General features: G+C 40.4%; 1 protein-coding gene across 1 annotated transcript in view; it reads right to left on the bottom strand.

Annotated features, from left to right (window-relative positions):
- Positions 1-23,355, bottom strand: part of cacng7a (calcium channel, voltage-dependent, gamma subunit 7a) — a 71,358-nt gene that overhangs the window by 6,759 nt on the left and 41,244 nt on the right. The window contains exons 4-5 of the mRNA XM_033636257.2: positions 22,016-22,156; positions 1,444-1,589 (exon numbers count right to left, since the gene is read on the bottom strand). Of these exons, the coding sequence (XP_033492148.1) occupies positions 1,444-1,589; positions 22,016-22,156 (287 nt within the window). The remainder of the gene's footprint in view (positions 1-1,443; positions 1,590-22,015; positions 22,157-23,355) is intronic.

Below are 23,355 nucleotides of genomic sequence, written 5' to 3'. Positions count from 1 at the left end.
TATCTTTAACTGGCTATCATTTTTCCCTTTACGGGAATGGTGCCCCACCAGGTGATTTAATGTTAATTAAGTCACATTATTTAACATGAGTATTAATTATTAATAATAATTATTTCCGATAGCCAATTAAATCCCTACATATTTGTTGTCCCTTGGTGAGACCTAATATATTGATCCCAACATATTTGGTGCCGCCATGTGGCCGCCAAATGGGATACTTAAAAGAAACAGGAAGGGAACAGAAGAAGTAAAGTAAATATTGAGGACAAAAAAAAGACAAAAGTTGAGTGAGGAAATAAAGAACAAAAGAAGGGAAGCAGATATGAAAGAGGAGGAGAGAGGAAAAAAAGGAGGGGCCAGGAGATAAGATTACAGGAGGGCCGAAGAGGAGGAGATACAAGAAGAAGACAAAAGAAGAGGGGGGAAAACAGGATTGCAGAGAGGAGGAGATAAAGGGAGAAATGCTACAAGATGAAGAGAGGAGAGGAGAGGAGAGGAGAGGAGCATAAAACAAAGAGAGACAAAGAGGAGATAAGATGAAAGGACAAGAAAAAAGGCAGGAGGCCAGCGGAGGAGATAAGAGAAAAAGAAAAGAAAAGAAAAGAAAAGAAAAGAAAAGAAAAGAAAAGGGGAAGGGACAACAGAGGATTAAAAAACTGCGGATAAAAGAAAAAGAGTAGAGACAAGATAAAAGCAGAGGACATAGAGAGAGAGAAGCTGCAGAGAAGAGACAGGAGGAGGAAAGAGGGGAGCTAGGAGAGGAAGAATGAAGGAGCAGAGCCTGCCCCCCCAAAGCAGGGAACATTCTGCTGCATGTGAAGCTGTGCTGCGACAGAGCTGCTGCCCTCAAGTATTCAAGCTATTAACATTTATGAATATTGATGCAGGCAGGATGACGGGCTCCTACGCAGGCACTTTTTAAATGTGCGTTTGTGTGTGTGAGTGTGTGTGTGTGTGTGTGTGTGTGTGTTTAGCTGAATACGTCTGCATTTCAGCAAGCTACAAGTACTTTTGTGTGTCTGTGTTTGTGCACATGCTCGAGTGTGTTTAGCTAAGTGGTGGCTGGTTGACATCCAAGACAGATTCCAAACAATCTGTATGCGTGTGTGTGTGTGTGTGTGTGTGTATGTGTGTGTGTGTGTGTACGTTATCTCTTTTGTCAGTTGCATAACATCAGTAAATGTTAAGCATCAGTATATATTAGTGTCACTGTGAACTGCTCTGTGTGTGCTTGTGCCTGTGTGTTTTCTTGAGCACAGCCGCAGAGTGTGTGTTTTGTCCACATGCACATCCGACGTGTCATTACTTGCACGTCTTTTATTCATGTCTCTGTCTGTGTTCAAACACTGAAATGTTTATGCATGACCACAACCAAGTGTAGGCCAATGTGTTTGTGGTTGTGTGTGTGTGTATGTGTGTGTGTGTGTGTTGTTCTTCGATTACCTCTTTAAGCAGGAAGGAGGAGGCAGCAAAGGCGAAGGACCAGCCATAGCGGTAGTGGAAGAACTGCTCTGGCTCCCTGGGTCGGTTCATCACCTCGTCATTAATACTGGAGATATACAGGACCAGACCAACCACCAGACTGAGACCTGCACACACACACACAAACACACACATATAGTATTCATAAACTCTTCAAAATAAGGGTTCCAAAAGAGTTCTTCCTGAGGAGCTGACGTCCTTGAATCCTTTTTCAAGAGGTTCTTTGTAAGACTAATGGTTCCATTAGAAACCCTTTTCATTCAAAGAAATGTGTGAACTATGACTGATGTGGGTTGTGCTAAACCACATCAGCTCCAGCTTTTTAGGAGCCTCATGAAGCCCAAGGCTGCTGGATGTGGCTCCCCTGGCCCCAGGCTAACCTGTTAAACTAAAACCAGGATATGTGGGGGAGAGATCTGTGGGTATGGCTGCTGCTCTTTCTCTTTGAGTTAGCTGCTAAGAGATGGCTGTGGCTCAGAAGGTAGAGTGCATTGTCCACTAATCGGAAGATCAGCAGTTCAATCCCTGGCTCCTCCAGTCTGCATGTCAAAGTATCCTTGAGCAAGATACTGAACCCCAAGTTGCTCCTGATGGCTGCTCCATAGTGAGTGTGTTAGAAACTGAGTAGCAGGTGGCACCTTGTAGTCTCAGCCACCAGTGTATGAACGTGTGTGTGAATGGGTGAATGTGACTCGAAGTGTAAAAAGGGCTTTGAGTTTTAAGGCGCTATACAAGTGCAGGTCCATTTCCCATTTCCCAAGTGCTACCACCCACTTTTTCAATCTCCTAACTTCACACTTGTCCTGCCAATGATCCCATCCTGCTAAATGTGTCAATTTAAAGGTGAAATAACTCTTACCCCCATTCCACAATTGTACCTTATTGCAGCAGAGCAAGGCGGCATAATGGCACGATATTCCTGCCTTGAACAGGCAGTGTAAAAAGAGCTCATTACCTTTTTTGAGCCCCCGGGGTAGACTCTCTAAATGGGCTTTTATTAGCCACCTTAAAAGGAGGAAAGGTTCTGGATAAACCCCCAGAGATGGCTCTGGGTGGAACAGACCATAGACGGTTCTCCAGAAGAAGTAGAACCTCTCATAGGGGGTTCTGGGTGGAACCTTTTGTAGATGGTTGGAGGCATGTTGAGTTCTAGGTAGTAGCCTTTGAAAGATTTCCAGGTGGAAGCTTCATTTAAAGGTTCTACCAGGAGCCAAAAAAGGGTTCTAGGACAAAAATCCTATATGGCTCCAGTGAGCATGTTTATTTCTAAGAGTACTGTTATCACTACATATATTGACCCCCCCACCCCCCGAGTTTGCCTCTCATTTGTGTCAAAGGTGGCTTTTAATAGGCGACACAGCCTCTATCAACAGTGTTGAATCTATTGTGGCCCCAGAGTACTGTGACTCCTTTAGGATTACGCTGACTACGCATCTATCCTCACAACCAAGTATCGTAGTAATTCAAGGCATTACTCAACTCATATACAGTCAGGTCCATAATTATTTGGACAGTGATACAGTTGTCATCATTTTGGCTCTGTACACCACCACAATGAGTTTTAAATGAAACAATGAATACCTGCTTAAAGTGCAGACTCTCAGCTTTCATTTAAGGCTTTTTTCAAAAATGTAGTATGAACCGTGTAGGAATTACAACCATTTCTTCACACAGTCCCCCGACTTTAAGGGCTCATAAGTATTTGGACAAACTAACATAATCATCAATTAAACAGTCAGTTTTAATACTTGGTTGCAAATCCTTTACAGTCAATGACTGCCTGAAATGTTGGACACATAGACATCATCAGATGCTGAGTTTCTTCCCTGGTGATGCTCTGCCAGCCCTTTACTGCAGCCGTCTGCACTTCCTGCTTGTGTTTTGGGTGTTTTGCCCTCAGTTTTGGCTTCAGCAAGAGAAACGCATGCTCAATTGGATTCAGGTCAGATAATATGACTTGGCCATTGCAGAACATTCCACTTCTTTGCCTTAAAAATGTCTTTGGTTGCTTTTGCAATATGCTTCAGGTCAATGTCCATCTGCACTGTGAAGCATCATCCAATGAGTTTTGAAGCATTTAGTTGAATCTGAGCAGATAATGGTGCCCCAAACACTTCAGCTTTCATCCTGCTGCTCTTGTAAGCAAGACAAGACTTCACTAGAATAAATACAGAGGGTTTATCACAAGATGCAAACCATTGGTTAGCCTTAAAAATGGAAGGCCAGATTAGAGTTTGTCAAAAACCATCTAAAAAGCCTGTACAGTTGTGGAACAGCATACTATGGACAGATAAAACAAAGATCAACTACCAGAATGATGGGAAGACAAGAGAAGGAAGAAGGGAAGGAACTGCTCATGATCCAAAGCACACCACCTCATCAGTGAAGCATGGTGGAGGTACTGTTATGTCATGGCCATGTATGGCTCCCAGTGGAACTGGTTCTCTTGTATTTATTGATGATGTGACTGCTGACAAGAGCAGCAGGATGAAAGCTGAAGTGTTTGGGGCACCATTATCTGCTCAGATTCAACCAAATGCTTCAAAACTCATTGGACGATGCTTCACAGTGCAGATGGACATTGACCTGAAGCATACTGCAAAAGCAACCAAAGACATTTTTAAGGCAAAGAAGTGGAATGTTCTGTAATGGCCAAGTCATATCATCTGACCTGAATCCAACTGAGCATGCGTTTCTCTTGCTGAAGCCAAAACTGAGGGCAAAACACCCAAAACACAAGCAGGAAGTGCAGACGGCTACAGTAAAGGGCTGGCAGAGCATCACCAGGGAAGAAACCCAGCATCTGATGATGCCTATGTGTCCAACACTTCAGGCAGTCATTGACTGTAAAGGATTTGCAACCAAGTATTAAAACTGACTGTTTAATTGATGATTATGTTAGTTTGTCCAAATACTTATGAGCCCTTAAAGTTGGGGGACTGTGTGAAGAAATGGTTGTCATTCCTACACGGTTCATACTACATTTTTGAAAAAAGCCTTAAATGAAAGCTGAGAGTCTGCACTTTAAGCAGGTATTCATTGTTTCATTTAAAACCCATTGTGGTGGTGTACAGAGCCAAAATGACGACAACTGTATCATTGTCCAAATAATTATGGACCTGACTGTAAACTCTCTCTGCAATCTACTAAGATCTTGTGCCTGTGAGATGATGTCTGTGACTCTAAAAGAAAAAGTCTATTTAGCTGTGTTTTTCCAACAGTATCTCCATGTTTACACACCTGATTTAAATGTTAGCTAACAGCCAGATATCTGTCTCGTCAGCTTGCAGAAGGTCAAAGAGAAATTCATACGGAAACTTTTAATTAAAAATCACTGTAGTAGTTACACTTTAAACCACAAACTCTTCTCGGTGTTCAACTCAGTGTTTTGGAGCAGAGTCTAATTTACTTTCCGAAAATGAGAGTGATGTGTCAGCGGCCTGGAGGTCAACCGAATGCGGAGGAAGAGGATGAGAGATTATGATATTTAATTATTTTTGTCCGTTCCATCGCTCACAAATGCTTAACAGCTCTACAAACTATGAATAACCAGCAAAACCAGGAGGTGCAAGGCTAATGTTGCATTACCCTTGTTACCCTGTAATACAAATCTCATTTGAATGGGCCTTTAGTCTCTTTGTATTGGTGTGTCTGTGCGTGTGTGTGTGCGTGTTTGTGTGTGCGTGTGTGCTTTGTAGTTGGAATAGCTAATGATAACGTGTCCTGGTTGTACTGTAAATAGGCTGAGAAAACCCCAACAACAGGCTGTGCTGTGGTACAGAGATAAACAAGGACAGTCTCTCAAACACACACACACACACACACACACACACACACAATAATATGCACCAGCAGTCAAAGAAACACACACTTAAGTATACAAAACCTCACTGACTTGTGCGTGTACACACACACACACACACACACCAACAGAGTGAACCCTCATTAGGAGTGTGTCAGTGCTTCCTCCCCTGTCGGCAGACTGCAGCTGACCTCCAAAGTCTTCCAGCAGTGAAACTCTGACACACTAAACACTACAAAGATGCTTCCCTTTAAAAAAACACCTTACAGCTCTCCCACTCTCAGATCATATCATTGAAACCTTAAGATACAACACTAACTTACTCAGGGATGAGATAACTAAGCACTAGCCAACATGGACTTTCATTTGAAAAAATGTTAAGCCGGATTTAAGCTTCTGCGTCAGGGTGTCGCAGAGGCTCTGTGGCTCTGCAGAGCTGATGCGCTCCTCCTAAATAATGCCGCTACATGTCAAGGCTGCAGAGATACAACATGTTAACTTGTTGCCAGGCTTTTGACTTAGGCCAGGAAATATGATCCCATTTCACCAATCCAGGCCTCCATACACTGGCTTTCTTACATATGTTGCTTTTAAAGTTGATTTCAAGGTGTCGTTGACTTACAAAGCCCTAAGAAGCCTCCCTCCAAGTTACTTATTTGATTTCTTATTGTCCTATCTACACCCTGAGATATCTAGATGCATCACTTCTTGTCCTTCTGAACTACTGAGTTACAGCCAGGAAAATATAATGTTTGGGCTTAAAATACCCAATTGGGTTAGGGTTAGGGTAAGGGGTTGGGCTTCAGGGTTTGGTGGTTGCATTAGCAACAATGTCTCAATTAAAACCAGCCAGTTTTCATGGCATTATCCCCTGTGGAAAAACAGCATCAGGTTACTGCAAAACACCCACATTTGTTACTGGAAACAATGGCAAGGAATCACTACATAGCAAGCATTTTTTTTGCTGTTTTTTGGAATGACCTGTCTGAGATCAGGGCTGCAAACCCTGTGTCATTCTTTAAATCTTTTTTTTTCTTTTAGTAACACCCTAAATTTGATTTTGTGATTGGCAAAGCCGTTTCCAGTGCAAACTTTTCCTCACTACATGTCACTCTCTTTTATGAACTCAAAGACAGAATATAAAATACAATCACTACCACAGTCTCCTGTTTCTGTAGCAAAGTGATGCTGTTTTATGAGTCATACAGTCACTTCTGTAAGACTTGTACAGTGGAGTCAATATTGTATGTATCTGCCACCATTTTTGTGGCCATTTTTCATTCACTATATTGAATGTAGGTAGGAAGTTACAGTAACTGTAGAAGGAAGGCGTCTTCATTTTAAATACTGCCTACAAAACTTGGCCCAGTTGCCAGAGGAAAATTTTCTGAAAACCATGGTTCAGTGACTTCCAGTGTCAGACACTGATGAAAAAAGCCATCTTTTTACAGTGGAAAGATACTTTTCTGTCAGAAACCAGTGGATTGCCCTCATCGGGTTGGGGGAGAGTTACTACCTCAAGCAAGGGAGTTCAAGTATCTTGGGGTCTTGTTCACAAGTGAGGGTAGAATGGAGCGTGAGATGGATCAGCTGGTCAGTGCGGCTTCTGCAGTGATGTGGGCGCTGCGCCGGTCCGTTGTGGTGAAGAAGGAGCTGAGCCGGAAAGCAAAGCTTTCAATTTACTGGTCCATCTACGTCCCAACCCTCGCCTATGGTCATGAACTCTGGGTAGTGACCGAAAGAATGAGATCGTGGATACCAGCAGTAGAAATGAGTTTCCTCTGTGGGGTGGCTGGGCAGCCCTAGAGATAGGGTGAGGAGCTTGTACATCTGGAGGGAGCTTGGAGTAGAGCCGCTGCTTGCGTTGAAAGGGGTCAGTTGAGGTGGACCCAGAACACGCTGGAGGGATTCCATATCTCATCTGGCCTGGGAATGCCTTGGGGTCCCCCCAGGAGGAGCTGGAAAGCGTTGCCGGGGAGAGGGATGTCTGGGGTGCTTTGCTCGGCCTGCTGCCCCCACGACCCCGCCCCGAATAAACGGATGAAAATGGATGGATGTATAGATGATACGCAGCTGGCCCAGCAGTGTCAGGGGGAAATGCAGCAGGACAACAAAGAAAGTTAAGGCAGTGGAAGTCCGAGTAAGACAGGTGGAAGCAGTGGTGGATGGGTCCAACAACCACCATCTCTCACTCTCTCTCACCAATATCCGCTTCCCATAAAACCCTGTTCTTTTTTTCTAAACCCAACCACATGCTTTTGTCGCCTAAACCCAGCCATGTGTCTCTGCAAAATGTAAACACATGCGTTTGCTGTTGAAGAAAAAAAAACTGTAAATATGCAGTGCTGTACCAATGTAGTGCGTTTATTTTGACAGAGACTGTATGAAAACTGTACATTTCCTTTGGAAACAGCAGTGTACTTAGAAAACAGACACTGCATGTAACAGGCAGAACTTGACTCGGCATCCCAGAATGTCAACAACCAACATACCCAGCGTACCTTGCACATCAAATCTCGGTGTGGAAAGTCCATGTCCTAACATAGATATGTGACAAGGCTGGAGTGAGAATGTGTTGATACAATACACATGTAAGTTTCATATGTATCATATCAGTGTTTCTAAAATGATGTAGTAGGCTATATGAGCTGACTTTGTCATTGGGAGATGGAGGGGATGGTAGATGGGGTGATATCCAGGTGAAATGCTTGCCAAGCTGCAGGTCACTGTTCAAGACCAACGGACAACCGGCTGTTTTTTTGCCACTAATCATCATTTCAAGCGACTTTTAAGCCCATCAAACCTTAAGCAGTCTGTTGCTTTATTTTTATTGTGCCACAAAAAATGGTTGTTAAACAATAATGGCATACTGGCCACGTATTAAGTCAACATAGACTTTAATCGTTGATGTCTGATGCCAGAAGTCACTGACCAAGTGCCAGTATTAGACGACTTCAGAGTGAGACCGGGTTGACTTGCGCACTCTACTGAAAAGAGAATGGAAGTAATGGGGGTCAATAGGGGGCCCCTGAAACATTTAAACCTTGGCCCCAAAGTTTTTCTGGCCCTAGCTGCGGGATTCAGAACCTACTTCCATCTGTAAAATGACTTACACTTAGACTGACCTTTATTATCATTCAGATACACACCTTACAATGCACATCAGAACGAAAATTCGTTACATGAAATACTGAACCTGAGTGAAGACATGACATCTCAAAACAAAGATGCACAAACACGGTGAAAATCCATCTAGAACAGCACAGAAAAACAAGTGCTGTTATAACAAACAGAAAAGCTTTATCTGAAAACACATTAGCAGAGCACCATCTGCTCCTAATTGGAAATACCTGTTCATCGAGACTGTTTGGAGTCACAGCTGTGTAAAATGGGACTAATCAAAGCAGCAGACACAGAAACCTGAAAGAGGCGCGCAGGGGATTTGTTTAATATAAGTGTTGGAACAAACATGTCCTGTGAGTTGAGACACCTCGAGGAAACCAGGCAGAGGAGAGATGGAGCACTGAGGCGCTAACAGGCTGCAGTTGCAGTAATAACCTGTGACATTTTAATATAGACACGTTTCTGTTTCACTGCTCTTTATCCAGACAGGATGATGTGACAAAAACACTGAAGAAGATACTCAGTTACATAAAAGCTTTCAGATTTTATGGAAAATTAAATCCTTTGTCCTTTTTATGATTGATACTTGTCTATATCATTGTGCACTTTACATAATTTATATTTGTCCTGAGACAGTAATTTAAAAATCAAACTCTGGAAACATAGTCTCTATTTTGTGTCAACTTAAATTCAGTGTTATCCATCTTTTCCATTATTCTAAATATGAAGAATCAGTCAAACTGGTAGATTTATTGGTGAGAATTGGGGAGACAAAAAAATGAGACAGAGTTGTAATTGTCTGTAGTGGCCATCAGATGGCAGTGTTGCGGCTAAAAGCTGGTCTCAGTTCTCTTGTGTGTGCACCACATGTGTTTGAACGTGCACGCATACACATTCAAAGAGGGAAAAAGAGAGAGAGAGAGAGAGAGAGAGGGTACAATCTCCAGAGACATAAAAAAGAGACAGAATTGGGAAAGAGAAGTTACTGGAAGAGGGACAGACAGGAGAAATGGGAGAAAACAGCTGGTCCGCAGCCACCATGTTGTAACCACAGGGTGCTCTGTGACTGATGGGCAGTTTCCATGACAAAAGCACTCACATGCTGACTGAGACAAACACTTTTTTGCTGCGAAATCATTCTAAAATACCACTGATTGTGGTGTTTTTCTCTGACGTCCCTGCTGTGTGAGGAATAATTGCAGCGCTGCCTTTGGAAAACATTCTCTTTCATGGTAAACAACAAGACAAAAACACAAGTAAACAATAGAAATCCAGTGTGAATGTTGTCATTTTGCTGCTGCAGAGGTGAAAATGGCAAAAATCCATCTCTAGGCTCAATTTTGTCTTTGTGTTATGAACCATCAGACGAAAATAACTCACTATTTCTGACAGGGAGAGGGTTTTTCAATCATCACAAAAGATGCTCAGCAATTACTAGATATTGAAGTAACTTAATAAATAATAGAAATACTACAAAAGCACGTTCATTCTCTGATTGTGTCTCTGCACTTATCTCTTTCTGTATAAGAATTTGCTGTTGCCAATATTATTTTTTTGTGTAATTCTTCTCGATTTAAACATGGTCAAATCTGTAACTTTTCTCACATTACTAACATTTTTGTCATTTATAATGAGCTATTACAACAAATATAATATGAACAAATGTAGCCATGTGTCTCAAAAATAAATGTCACATGTGGGAACAACACATTAATTCATTTCTGTAATCGCTTATCCTGTTAGGGGCCGCAGGGAGGCTGGAGCCTTTCCCGGCTGACATAGGGCGAGAGGCGGGGTACACCCTGGACAGGTCACCAGACTATCACGGGGCTGACACATAGAGACAGACAACCATTCACACTCACATTTACACCTACAGGCAATTTAGAGTCACCTATTGACCTTCATGTCTTTGGACTGTGGGAGGAAAGTGAAGTACCTGGAGAAAAACATGCAAACTCTACAGTGAAGGGCTCCCCCACCCTATGGGTTATGAACCACGAACCCTCTTGCTTACATGTTACAGGAACAGAGGATTTAGTTGCATCTAGCAGTGAGGACTGCGGATTCAAACCAGCTGAAACTTCTCCCTGTTATAATTCCTACAGTGTTTATTTTTCAGGAGGCTTTTACTGAAGGCCGAATTATCTGCAGAGGTCTCTTTCTCTCCATAATAAACAGACCAGGTGTTTTAAACCAGAACAAAAAAGACTGAATAAGTTTCAGTGTTTTTCCGATGCTGCTTGTCACAGAGAGGTTACTAACTACAATGACCAATGCAAAATCACAAAATGGCCCTAGTTAGAGCCAGTGTTTGGTTTGTCTGTTCTGGGCCACTGTAGGAACAAGGCAGTGCAACATGGTGATCTCTGTAGACGAGGACCTGCTCCCTATAAATGACTCATTGTAATGTCATCTACCAATATATCCCCCTAAATCCTCCACACTGGACCTTTAGGTGTGATACTACATGTGAAACGAATGTTTTCACATGACAAATATCTGAAAATCACATGTGCCTATATGTTCTGTCTTCACAGCGTATGTATAATTTTTCACATTGATAAAACAAATCAACCCACTCAGCAAAATTCATGTAGAAGTTGCACATTTCTGCGAACCACAAATACCTTACATTTGTACATTATCACTTTGTGGATATGTTGAAAGCAGTGTCCAAAATTAAGTTTTTGACTCACCAGCCAAAGAGACTAGTAGATGAAAAAATCCAATGGCCACGTATATTTTTTTCCCGGCCAAAATTATACATTATATATTACATAAGACATATATATATACATATATAAGACATATATAATATTGCCTTTTTGTGTCATATATGCATTTGTTTTGGTAGATTTAATTGATAGTAGACACTATTTTATTGAATACAAACGTAAAGAAGAGGCCAGAGCAAAATCTGCAAGATGTTTTAAATACATTTAACAACTCATCACCACAGCCTAAGCATGTGAATAAGTTTCCTCTGGTAAGCAGAATATGTCTAATATTTGTGCTCTGAACGGCAAAAATGGAAGCAGTGAAGTTGTAGTGTGATGCAGTTGACAATGTGATGGCATTGAAGAGTTGCCGTCTTGGTTAAAACTACAGAGCTTGAGTGTTCCCCTCTGGGGGATTAATAAAGTATATAAAATTAAAAATTAAAATTAAATTAAATCAAATTATTATTACGATTAATTACAATCATAAGTATCGAAGGAACTCAGAACTCAGAACGGAAGCTAGCAGCACACCAGCTGCAAGTGATATTTTAGCAAATCCGCTGACGTCCTGTCCTGTAAACAGTGCCGCAAAAAAGAGCGCTTGAGACAATCAGGTCACAGCACCGTTTAGACTTGCTAAAAAACACAGTAGTGTATTTGTATGTGTGTGTGTGTCTGTGAAATTCCAACACTGACACAGAAGAGCCACAGAGCAGCGTGCCCCTAAATGATGTCAAAACACAGCAGAGGCTCAGCTTAGTTTTTTTTACTACATGACAACTTTAGTACAAACATTTACCTACCAGTGTGGCAGGTAGCTCTCTGAGATTTACTCACCAAATGGAAAATCTACCCACATTCTGGCATTTGGCGGGTGTTAATTTTAGACCCTGGTTGAAACTGTATGTTTCTTTATGCGTCAGTATTGTTGTGGTTAAAGTGTGGTTAGGTCTAGGCACAAAAGATCATGTTTTGGCTTAAAATAGGCTAACTGCTTTGGTGGCACAATATCTGCTGGAAACACAGCGATGGGTTGCTAAAAGTCAACTGGCTTGGTTGTTTGTTGGTTTCTAACAGTGGTCTGCAGCTGCGCAGGTATCTGGCCTAAGTGAGACACCATCCACCATCCCCTTCACCTCCCAATGACAAAGTCAGTTTATATAATAGTCACTTTAGAAACACTGACATGATATGTATGAAAACTGCAATTGTAGTGCATCAGCGGTTTGCAGAAACATGCAATTCCACATTTTCTTCTGGCAACTGAGCTGAAGAAATAACATTATGAATATAATAGATATATAATATATAAACAACCACTACACATGCTTCTCTGTCTTAGTGGACAGGGTGCTTTTTCAGTATTTTGCGGGTTGTTTTATCTGCACACATGCATTTATCTGATCTGTGTCTGAGTTTGTATGGTCATGTATGTGTTTTTCTCCATCTTGGCTGTGTGGCATTCCCATGACATCATGATTATCACGTTTGTCCAAGTGTCCACTCAGCAGTCCACCATGCTAAGTTAGCATCTGTGTGAGGTAAAGCTCACTCATGCAGAAAAAAAAGAGAGGCTGAAACAGGAAGGTGATGTCATCCTGTCTGCTCAGAAAAAGGGTGAGAGAGACTAACGAGGTCCAAAAAAATCGCTCGACCCTGAACTCAAGGTAACCGACCAGAAACGTCACCCAGCTGTCCTGCAGCCACACGAGAAAGTGATGTCATCCTGTTGACTTCAGCAACTCTCCTTCCCACTAGGAGTCTGATAGAAATGAAACAGAGAGCTCAGTGAAAGATTTCACTGCTCAGTGACGTGACAGAGGACTTTGTTTAGTTAAGTGTTAATCCTCAGTGAAACAGGAAGATGGATTACAGGTGCAAACTTTGTTCTGAGAGTTTTCTTTGTCGTCCTTTTCATTTAATTCAAAGTACACCAGCCCTGTAAACAAACTCACATATCTTCAATACATAACTTGTTTATTAGACAGCTTTAGTGACCAGTTTTATTGTTGGGATCATATCTATAAAATTCCAACTTATCATTACAAAGACTAAAGACACATCACATTTTCTACGCAAGGCTTTTCTCCAAGCTTTTAGTTAACTGATGAAGGGCTGATGTGGATTACTTTTGACAGTGATAGTGATGCCATTAACCCCACCTAACATCTTTTAACACTTGCCCCCTGTAAATGTTAAATGGCAGTGATGGCCAAACGAAGCCTCATGAAGCATTTTCTTTATTTTATGAGCCCACTAGATGGCGCTCTTGGTTTGAATAAAGAGACTCAGAGAATGGCAATTCAGTGTGCTTTCAACTTTTTACTGAAGAAAAAGCACCATCTAGTGGGCTCATAAAATGAAGAAAATGCGTCATGAGGCTTCATTTGGCCATCACTACTAAACAGACATCATATATAAAGCACTTCTAGTCCTAGCAACCACTCAAAGTGCTTTAAAGCACAAGCTCCATTCACACACATTTATACACTGGTGGCTGATGCTACCGTACAAGGTGCTGCTAATCAGATAAACATTCACACACACTCACATGGCATAGCCATCTGGAGTAATTCAGGGTTTAGTATCTCGTCCAAGGACACTTCGACATGTGGACTGCATGGGCCAGGGATCGAACCATTAACCTTGCGATTGGTAGATACTTTATCTCCTGAGCCACAGCTGCTGTAGGCTCAGCAGGTGGCTGTAAGAAGTTTGCAGCTTGCTTACTAAATATGGGGTCACCTCAACATATCTATAAAAATATCTTAAAGCACTGTGGCTGCACACTCATAAACACTAAGCCTTTCTTTCTGTGTCCAAAAACACGACTTTTAAAATCTACCAAAATAGTATAACCATTGAGTAATATTTCTGTCGCTGTTTTATGATGCTGTGATTGTGATATGGTCTGTTTTTCTTTGTTTGCACAACAAGGCCTTTTAAAAACTTCTGTACACTCTCATAATGTGTTTTAGTTCCCAGTTATGTAAGTCATTAAATGCTGATTTATAGTTTTTATAGCCTACTGTAGCCTACGGAAGTGGCCTACACCACTTATACAAGCCATTTATACTATATTTATACTTTACACTGCATTGCTCTGCATTTACACCTCCAAAACACTAGTTGGCAGTGGAGTTTCTATGCCACTGTATTGTGTACACACATGAAACACAGATAAAACATGGCTTAATTGCGACAACATTAAACAAAAGTACAAACTTGGCTCCATTATGACTCACAATGTTCACAAACAAAACACATTAGCTCATGACATTTCTCATTGCATAAATTAGCTTAGCAGCTAACGGACTTTACCTCCACTCATAATGCCAGGAAAAATCTCACACAAGAATTCAAATGCTATGTGCTGAGGGCTTCATTGTCTTTGCAATTTTTTATTTCATATCTGTGCTATTTTAAGGAAATGGTTTTCAGTTTAAAATAATAAACAGGAAGTTTGCATCACCACAATGTGTTGTTACATTCCTGGGAAGGTGCACATCAGGGTACGGTGTAGGGTACACATCTACGCAGAGTCTACACAGTCTTCGCTGTAGATATAGCATCAGTTAAAAGCAGAAGTACAAACCCCACTTGAGCAATGTTCTTGTTTGTCTGTAGAACCAATTTTAGACCCTCTTTGTGCAGATTTTAGTTTTTAATTTTGGGTTTTCTTGTGTGTATTGCTGAGGCCTATCAAATCTGTTCAGTTCTAAAAAAGTACGCAAGCCCATTATTTAAAAATATTTCAAAACCAGCCCTGTTTACATCAGTGTTTACAGTTTTCTTCTTCCCTTCTGCCGGCCCATTCCTGTGATTTTTTTGGCACGTTAACACCACAGACTGTCATGTAGTGGAAACCATTGGCAGGAATATTAAGTGCCACTTGCGTACTCATGCCCGTGCATATGCTTACTCATGCATGTGAATGAGATAACAACAAAATGGGGACCTGCTCAGACAAACATTGATCCATCACCTTAGGACAAACACTGTGGCCAAAAGTATGTGGATACCTAGGCATTACATCCACATTGATAAACATCAGGAAAGCATCCCAACATTAAACTGGGCATTAAACTGCTGCTATGACAGACTCTTCCTGTTTCAGACTTTCCATTAGATTGTGGAACTGCAGGAATTTTTAGCCACCAGCATCAATGAGGTCCAACACTGACTAAAGGACCTCAGACACTGGGGGCATTTCTTTTGTGTGTGATTATTCACACATCGATTTATCTTTCTAAAATGTCATAATTTTTATCGAAACAACATTGTTTTTTGAGTTCTTGCGCCACAAATAAAGGCATCAACAAATCCCATTGTACCTATAAATATGTTTTATGACTATAAAACAACAACACTGAGGTTCCGTAGTACAGCCAGGACTGCAAACTTTACTGTTCCTATTAATCCTTCCCACCTTGACAAAGGTACATATACAAGATCAACTCCTGCTGTTCTTCCCTTTCACAATAAAAGCCTACACTGCAGAACTGGTGACAAGAGGGAACTCATATTCCCTCAGAGCTTTAAGTTAAAAGGAAACACAATAAAATAGCTTAGAGTAGCTTAAACAACTATAAGCTATACAACAACTTACTTAAGACTAAGGATGTCACAATACCAAAAATTCAGTAGTCGGTGCCGATACCAGTAAAATTACACGATTCTCGATACCAAAGTCGATACCACGGTAAAAAAAAAAAAGAAAAATCCTAAGATCCTATGTACTTAAACAAGAAATACTTTATTAACATATTTGCAATTAAATTCTTGCCGGTACTATTACGAAAACCTTCATTGCTTCATATTGTTCACCTCTCCTCGCTTCATTGATTTTTAAAAAGCAAAGTCAAAAACCAAACAAACAAATAAAAACATCTCAGTATTTTACTGTACCTGTATGGAGTAGAAAGAAATTAGAAACACTTCGCAACGTGTATAGTAAAAGATTTGTTTTAATATTTAGGGTGCTGACATGTATGAAACCTTAATGAACACTTAAAACCATGCATGTCATTTTTTTCTTTTTCTCTTTTCCTCTTTACCTATTTTTCGTTGTAAAAAACATTGATCAACATGCGCAATAAACTCAATGAACAATTTAAATATTTACTATTTAAATCACGCTGACAGCGTTGGAGCCAACCACAAGAATGTGTGGAATTATGTTGGTTTCATTTATTGTTTGTCCTGTCCCGGTGCAAACGGCGTTTTTTGACGTCTGTGGTCCAGTTGTGGAAAAATCAAACACCGCTGTGTTTCGGAAGTAGATGCACATGCGCAGTCATGTACTGCTGAGAGCATTCTCGGAACCCATTGGCTATATATGCGGCGTCTGACTTCTGGCAGACGGCGATACAGCCTCTGGGGGCAGACCCCCGATTTTTTGGCATTCCGGTTTGAGGAAGCGAATTTCCGTTTCCGACTTCCGTTTATATATAAGTAAATGTGATGAGCCATTGCAATGGATTCAGAGTTTGCAGTGATGCCAATTATGTTCCGCCTCGTTAGTTGACCGCACGGAGCGTTTAACTTGGCAACAACTGCAGCTGGCTCAAACGTGATTGATCAATATCACGTGGACTACAAACAGCCTACAACCGGAAACCAGGGGTCTTCCGCTCTTCAAGATCAGGGGTTTGCCTACAGACTCTACATTCACTGAATGTAGAGTCTGTTTATAGAGACTATGCTGAGAGTGAAATCCCTGATCGTTAGCTCAAACGCAGCTTGTTCAAGCTGTTCTCTGTGTTGTTGAAATTAAAGACAATAACATGGAACATATCTGCTTATTATGCTACTGATTTTAATTGGGATATTTCTTGATGAACTGAATGACATTTAACGAGTGTTGCACGTCTCGAAGGCTGGGCTCATAGGAGACCACCGGACTCTCTCCCAGGGGAGGGGCTGGGGGAGAGAGGGAGATGTCTGGTGTACAAGGCTCCGTCCAGCATGGACCAAAACACAGCACGGACGGTTCAGAAGCAATTCGGAATGAGTTAAAAGCAATTAATAAACAGACAAAGTGGTGTTTAAAACTGCATATATTGCTAGCAGATCTATTTTCTGGCCTAAAGTGCGGCCGTGACTGGCTCTGAATGTGGGCTTTAGCAGGCAGCCGCTCTGTCCTCTTTCTCGTCACCCCCTCGCTCTGAATGTAGGCATGGACTGTAACGCTATATGGCGTATACTGCCCCCATCAGTTCTGGAAGAGTCATAGCACCAATTCTTACGCTGGTATTGGTTCTTCCGGTTTTTCAAGAAAATGAGTATCGCTGGTTTCGTTTCTTCATCATGGAATCAAAAGGTATCGCGACTATCAGTTCTCATAACATCACTAACTAAGACAGACTGACAAACGCTGCTCTGGGCCGGTAGAATCCCAGTAAGCTAAACTTGCATCACTGTCAGCAAAACTACGCTACTTGCCTCAAAAACTTTAATTGAACAAGTGTTGGGACTGTCGCAAATTTGCATCACTGCTATTACGATTAGTCTTGATGTGAAATACTTGTGGGCGAGTATTCCATTTACGTTTCTCTTTAACTTATATATCACAGTCAGTGTTCCAGATAATCCCAAAGGCGCTGGATTAGGGTTGCGTTCAGAACCCAGTGAAGGCCAGTCAAGATCTTTATGGAGCTGACTTTGTGCACAGGATGATCATTATGTTGAATCAGGAAAGGAAAGCAAACAGTTTTCAAATAGCTGGAAGCACACCATTGTTTAAATATAAGTGCGTGCTTCAGCATTGAGCTTTTCCTTTATTGGAACTAAGGGACCAACCAAGAAACATGGGTGGTGTGACGGGGTATCCACCTACTTAAGATCATATTGTGTAATTTGGATGGATTTAATACACTGAAAGGTGAGTCTCTCTTTTTTATTGAACTGCCATGTTGGTCTATAAAAGAAATGAGTGTGATCAAACCTGTCATCCAGTAACTTTCCACTCAGCCCTTGAGGCTCTCTGCTACGTGGCTGGAATAGAATTTGACTGCACTGAAGGTTGGTGTCCAATGCAGTGAGATAATGTCAGACCAAAAAGGTGTCATCCTGAAGAAAACCGCCTTCCTCATTACCTAACTTTCCAACTGATATGCAATACTAAAACAAAGTCGCCTTCCAGACTTTCTGGTTTTAAGTTTTAACTTTTTACCAAAAGCCTGCAGCAAAACATCAAATCACTGGTGCCCTGCAGCTTCCTCGGCAGAGAGCAATTATTTGGAATTAAATCCCATTCACTGTTCAGCCAGCAGCACGAACAAGGTAAGGTCTGACAAGCTGTCAGCTGGGAGAAGGAAATGAGAGCTGCAGAGTCTTCCATCCACTGGGCTCTCTTTTTATCATTAACCTTGAAGAATGTTGACTTTTAACAAGCTTGCTTCTCTTCTTCTGCTCAGCTGCTTTTGAATGTCTCATATAGGCGGACAGGTGAGGGAGGAGTTGGACACTGTCACACAGGTCTTATTCCTCAGCCTCTATGCTTGTTTCTACAGGCCTGATGAACCAGGGTCACATGGCTTTCTCAACATAGATCCTGTTGTAATAACTCTTAAGGAGTGTATTCCTTCTTCTTCCGAGGAAATCCTACTTCCCATATGCCAAAAATCACCAAACTTTGCTCAAAGGTCCAGTCCTATGCTGGATTTGCTCAGCTGCAAAAACAGGCCAATAGTCCTGATGGTGGCGCTACAGCAAGCCTCTAAAGTTCAAAATTTTGAAAATTCACAACAAATCAACCATATGTGCTACAGATTTGAAACTTTCACCAAACTGTAGCCCCAATACTGAAGAAACTTTTGTACATTTAAATCTAATGCAAATTATGAAGTCCATCACTCTGTTTTTTTCAAAAACTGTAAAACGTATTAAACCTATCTCCTCCTACAATTTTTGCTCAATTGACACCAAACTTGCTACAGAGCATCTTCAGACTGTCCTACACAAACGATCCACACAGATTTTTGATTGATCAAAAATTGAGCCTACAGTGCATCAAGATGTTTGACTGTAAACAGTACTGTAAACATATACTTGCAAATTCATGTTAAATAAGTTTTTAATGTTCATGAAAAAAAATGACAAAACTTTGGAGTCATGATAGATGATGGCTGGCCAATATCAGAATTTTATATCAAGAACTGAATTTTTGACAGCATTTTCAGCAATGGGAATAGAGCATCTTTACACATCAGTTTTTCACTTATGGAGTAAATCAATCATTGTTAAAAACAAATTAACAACATCTCCATGCTGTCTAGATGCAAGATGTGGGTTTTCTTCAGATTTTTGTCTTGATAACTGAATTTATGACAGCCTTGACAGCTGCTGTCATCCTGGTGGCTGACTTAGTCAATTTGTGAAGCCACAGATGAGCTGTCACTTGCTAATTAGCTCAGTGAAATAGAAAATGCTCCTTGGTGTCAGAGGTTGTGAGTTCAAGCCTCAAGTGATGAAAAATGTACATTGTAATGGCAACTTTCTTGTCTTTCTATTCTGCCTCTTGTCGCTCAGAATTGCCTAAATTTGCCTAAAATTGCCCAGCCCCAACCATTGCTGCGCAGCATCTATAATTAGATTTATGTTTTGGAGGAAACACTGTTTTTTGTTTTTCTTTTAATCAAGAAAGTGTGACTACTTACATGGCGTACAATTGATAAAGAGGAGGCTGGATTGTTGGACATACAAAGCAATGACCAAAGTTGATGTTCTGCATCCCACATGTTGCCATATCATAATATGGTTAAGGTTAGGGAAAAGTTATTGCTTTGTCAAATACTGAAAAGGTTTATGCATCCCATTTCATCCTTTAAGTTAGCACATGGGCTTCAATACATTTTTTTGCAGGTGCTAGGTAAAAAAAAATGCTGCCAAGTTGTTCCCAAAATTAGTCCCTGGTGTTAGTAGTCAAATAGTCAGCTTCAGTTTGAAACTGCATGTAAAATAGAAAAAAGGAATTGGGTGAGACAGCAGTGTGAGCATATATTTTCTTTTCAAATAATACCAGAAGTTATAAAGCCCACAATCTTGCCACAAAATGTTTTTAGCTCGTCTCTTTTGATCGACAAAACATCAAGTTAATGCTTTACTGTGCCTTCTACTGCTTTTTTGTTTTTCTTTTTTCCAAAATTTTCATTTTTTAATGCAGCATTTATCACTTAGGATGTTAGATATGTGGGTGTTATTCCTTTTCTTAGGAGCATTTTTTGGGCAAGCGCACAGCACATGCGCTTTAAACGTGTTTAACAGCAGTTTGTGACACACAGCCTTTTGCCTGTTTATGGTCATGGATACACTGTACACAAGCCAACTCTCAAACATTTCTGATTAGGAGAAACACACCTACATTTTATTTTATTTTATTTTTTTGACAGTTTTTACAGTTTGTTTTTTTGTGGATATGCATACATTTCATAACACTGACTTTTTAAAGAAGGTGGTCAAAGAAATGAAAGGGGGAGGCTGTCTGTAGTGATGGCCAAATGAAGCCGCATTTTCTTTATTTTATGAGCCCTCTAGATGGTGCTCTTGGTTTAAAAAGGGAGGCTCAAAGAATGGCAATTCAATGTGTTTTCAATCTTTTGCTGAAAAAAAGCGCCATCTAGTGGGCTTATAAAATAAAGAAAATGCTTCATGAGGCTTCATTTGGCCACCACTAGCTGTCACCAGTGGGAAACATTGGAAAAAAAAATCCTATTTTGATGCACAGAAGCAAAATGGCACAAGCGGCTACAGCTGTTTCACTTTTCCACAGTTTAACATGAAAAACATCAAGTTAGGGCACGCACACAGGGCTGCATGTAAACAGGAATATTAGTGGAATACTCATTTTCATTAGTCATGTAAATAGCTTAGTAGGAATATTGTCTTTTTTCCAGGATATGGGCAAAAACATTTTGTGCAAGAAAATGTCACTGTTTTACGCTCTTTGCACTTATTAAATGACCTTTTGTTGGATTAAAGTGTGCTTCTTCAGAAGGTTCAACAAATTTCCTTTTGCACACTGTGTTTATTGTGGTAACTGTTGCAGTGTTGTTTGTTCTTCAGTAAATATATCTGCTCTTCAAGGACAACCTAAATAAAAGGCTGAAACGCTCCAAACAGTTTGAGTGGCTGCAGAACATAAAAGAAAATTCCTCTACAACAAGGCAACAAAAAGTTTGTGGACAGGAAGGTCAAAAAGTAATACTGGAAAAAGTAACCTCAGCCATTTTCCAATCTCTGATACGCTATTTCTAAAGCCTTATTATCTATAGTAGCGGAACAAGTTTTAAGTCTTCGCCATCATCGTGCCAAACTGTACAGCCTGCAATTTAAAAAGCGACCCGAGAACAGCCGTGGAGAGTTCACGGTTGAGTTTAATCACTCGATCATAAACCTTTGAGAATGGCTACAAGAAGTCCAGCCAAAAGACAGAAAAACATTCCTCACAGGAGGTGTATCTGTCCAATTAGTTGGACTGAGCTTACTTTATTTTACCTTTGGCATAAATACACTGAGCAAGTTTTGCATTTTGTATTCCAAGAAAATGTGTTAGTTCTCCACAGAGCTTCCATCCACAGACGACCGCTGTGTACAGAAGTTTGTCTCGCAGGCTGCTTTGCAATGACTACAAGAGGCACAGCAGAGTAATTGGAAAATTTGGAGACAAACCGTGACAAGAAAAGCCTGGAGTCTGTAGTTATTTCACAAGAGTATAAAATTTATGTTCTGTGAGTGTTTGCAAACCTTGTTCCTGTTCACTCAAACAAGATCTGTACGAACAATCTCACTTTATGAACAAGGCTCACTGTGCAGGGACAGAGGATGTCTTTTATGACTTAAAACTTTGTTCACAGTGTTCATGTTCAATCTGTGTGCATGGTACCTGACAGTATGAAGAATATTCCAGAAACAAAGGCGAGGATGGTGCGCTGCGGCCGGATGTGTCCGATGTTGCTGATGACAAAGGCGGTGAAGACGAAGAGCAGGGAGACCATGGGGAAGGGAGTAGCAGTTCGGACCATTTCTAGAAGACAGGGAGAATAGTGGGAGAGGGTAAGAGAAGGACGGATGTGATTAAAAAGGGATTATGAGGACGTTAGCTTGGGGGGATATATTTACAAATGAACCTCTAAATTAATTACAGAAAGGAGTGACAGAATACTGGGAGTTGCTGTAATTGAGTTTTTTTTTTCTTTTTCCTGGCATGCGTTTTAACACTTTTATTTGAAATATAATCCTCCCATTAAAGAGTCAAGTTTGTTATTGTATGTCCAAGATGCAGCAGCCATAAAAAACTTGAAAACCTTGAGAAAGTTTACAGTGAATGATGAATAATTTAATATTTTAAGAAGTTTTGAAAAATAATATAATATAATAATGAATAAAATATTAAATGTGTCAATGTTAGTGAATAAATAATTATTATTATCATTAATAACAAAATAATAATAATAATAATAATAATAATAATAATATATCATTGTTATTATTATTATTATTATTATTATTAATTAATTAATTAATTAATTACATTATTATCTGGTAAATCCAAAAATTGGTCACATCAACCTTTTATGAGCTCTAATCATTTTGCATACAATTGCATACATTAGATTGTATGATTTTGTTTCTACCCTCAAACTTAAGAATCTTCCTTTCTCAATGATACCATTGAAGCATATGAAGTCAGTATAGCATGTACTGAAATGATTGGAGCTGAGTTCTTAAAGAAGCAGTAATTCAGGTTTGGAAACTGGGGGGCATAAGAGCAAGGTCAAAACACAAGGGGTAAATTATTAACTTCAAGTGGAAATAGAGAAGGTTTTGCTTTAACTTATTATTGTAAAGTAAATGCTGATTGCACAATGTACTGGCCATAGATTAATGACATCATCTGTGTTAACATTGCCACCAGGTACCATCTCCCGTGAAAATAAAGGCTTGATTTATGAAACAAATCCTGGTAGCTATTGGTAGCTATACCCAGCTACCAAAGAGTAACAAGAAATGGTGCACAGTGAAAAATCTGAAGTAACTGTGGAAACTATCTTGCGAAAGAAAAAGAACCCCGATGCAAGGCCCTGAGAAAAATGGAAAGCAATCTGGTTATCTTTGCAATTTCACAATAACTTCACCAAGTGGAAACAATGAGGGCAAAAAAGCTGTCTGTTTCCACTTTGAAACTCAACACTTAAGACTTAAGAATTTAAGTCCAATATTCAA

This window comes from Epinephelus lanceolatus, chromosome 16, assembly GCF_041903045.1.
Source record: "Epinephelus lanceolatus isolate andai-2023 chromosome 16, ASM4190304v1, whole genome shotgun sequence".
In the NCBI taxonomy this organism is placed as follows: Eukaryota; Metazoa; Chordata; class Actinopteri; order Perciformes; family Serranidae; genus Epinephelus; species Epinephelus lanceolatus.
This window is presented reverse-complemented; position numbering and strand designations above follow the sequence as displayed.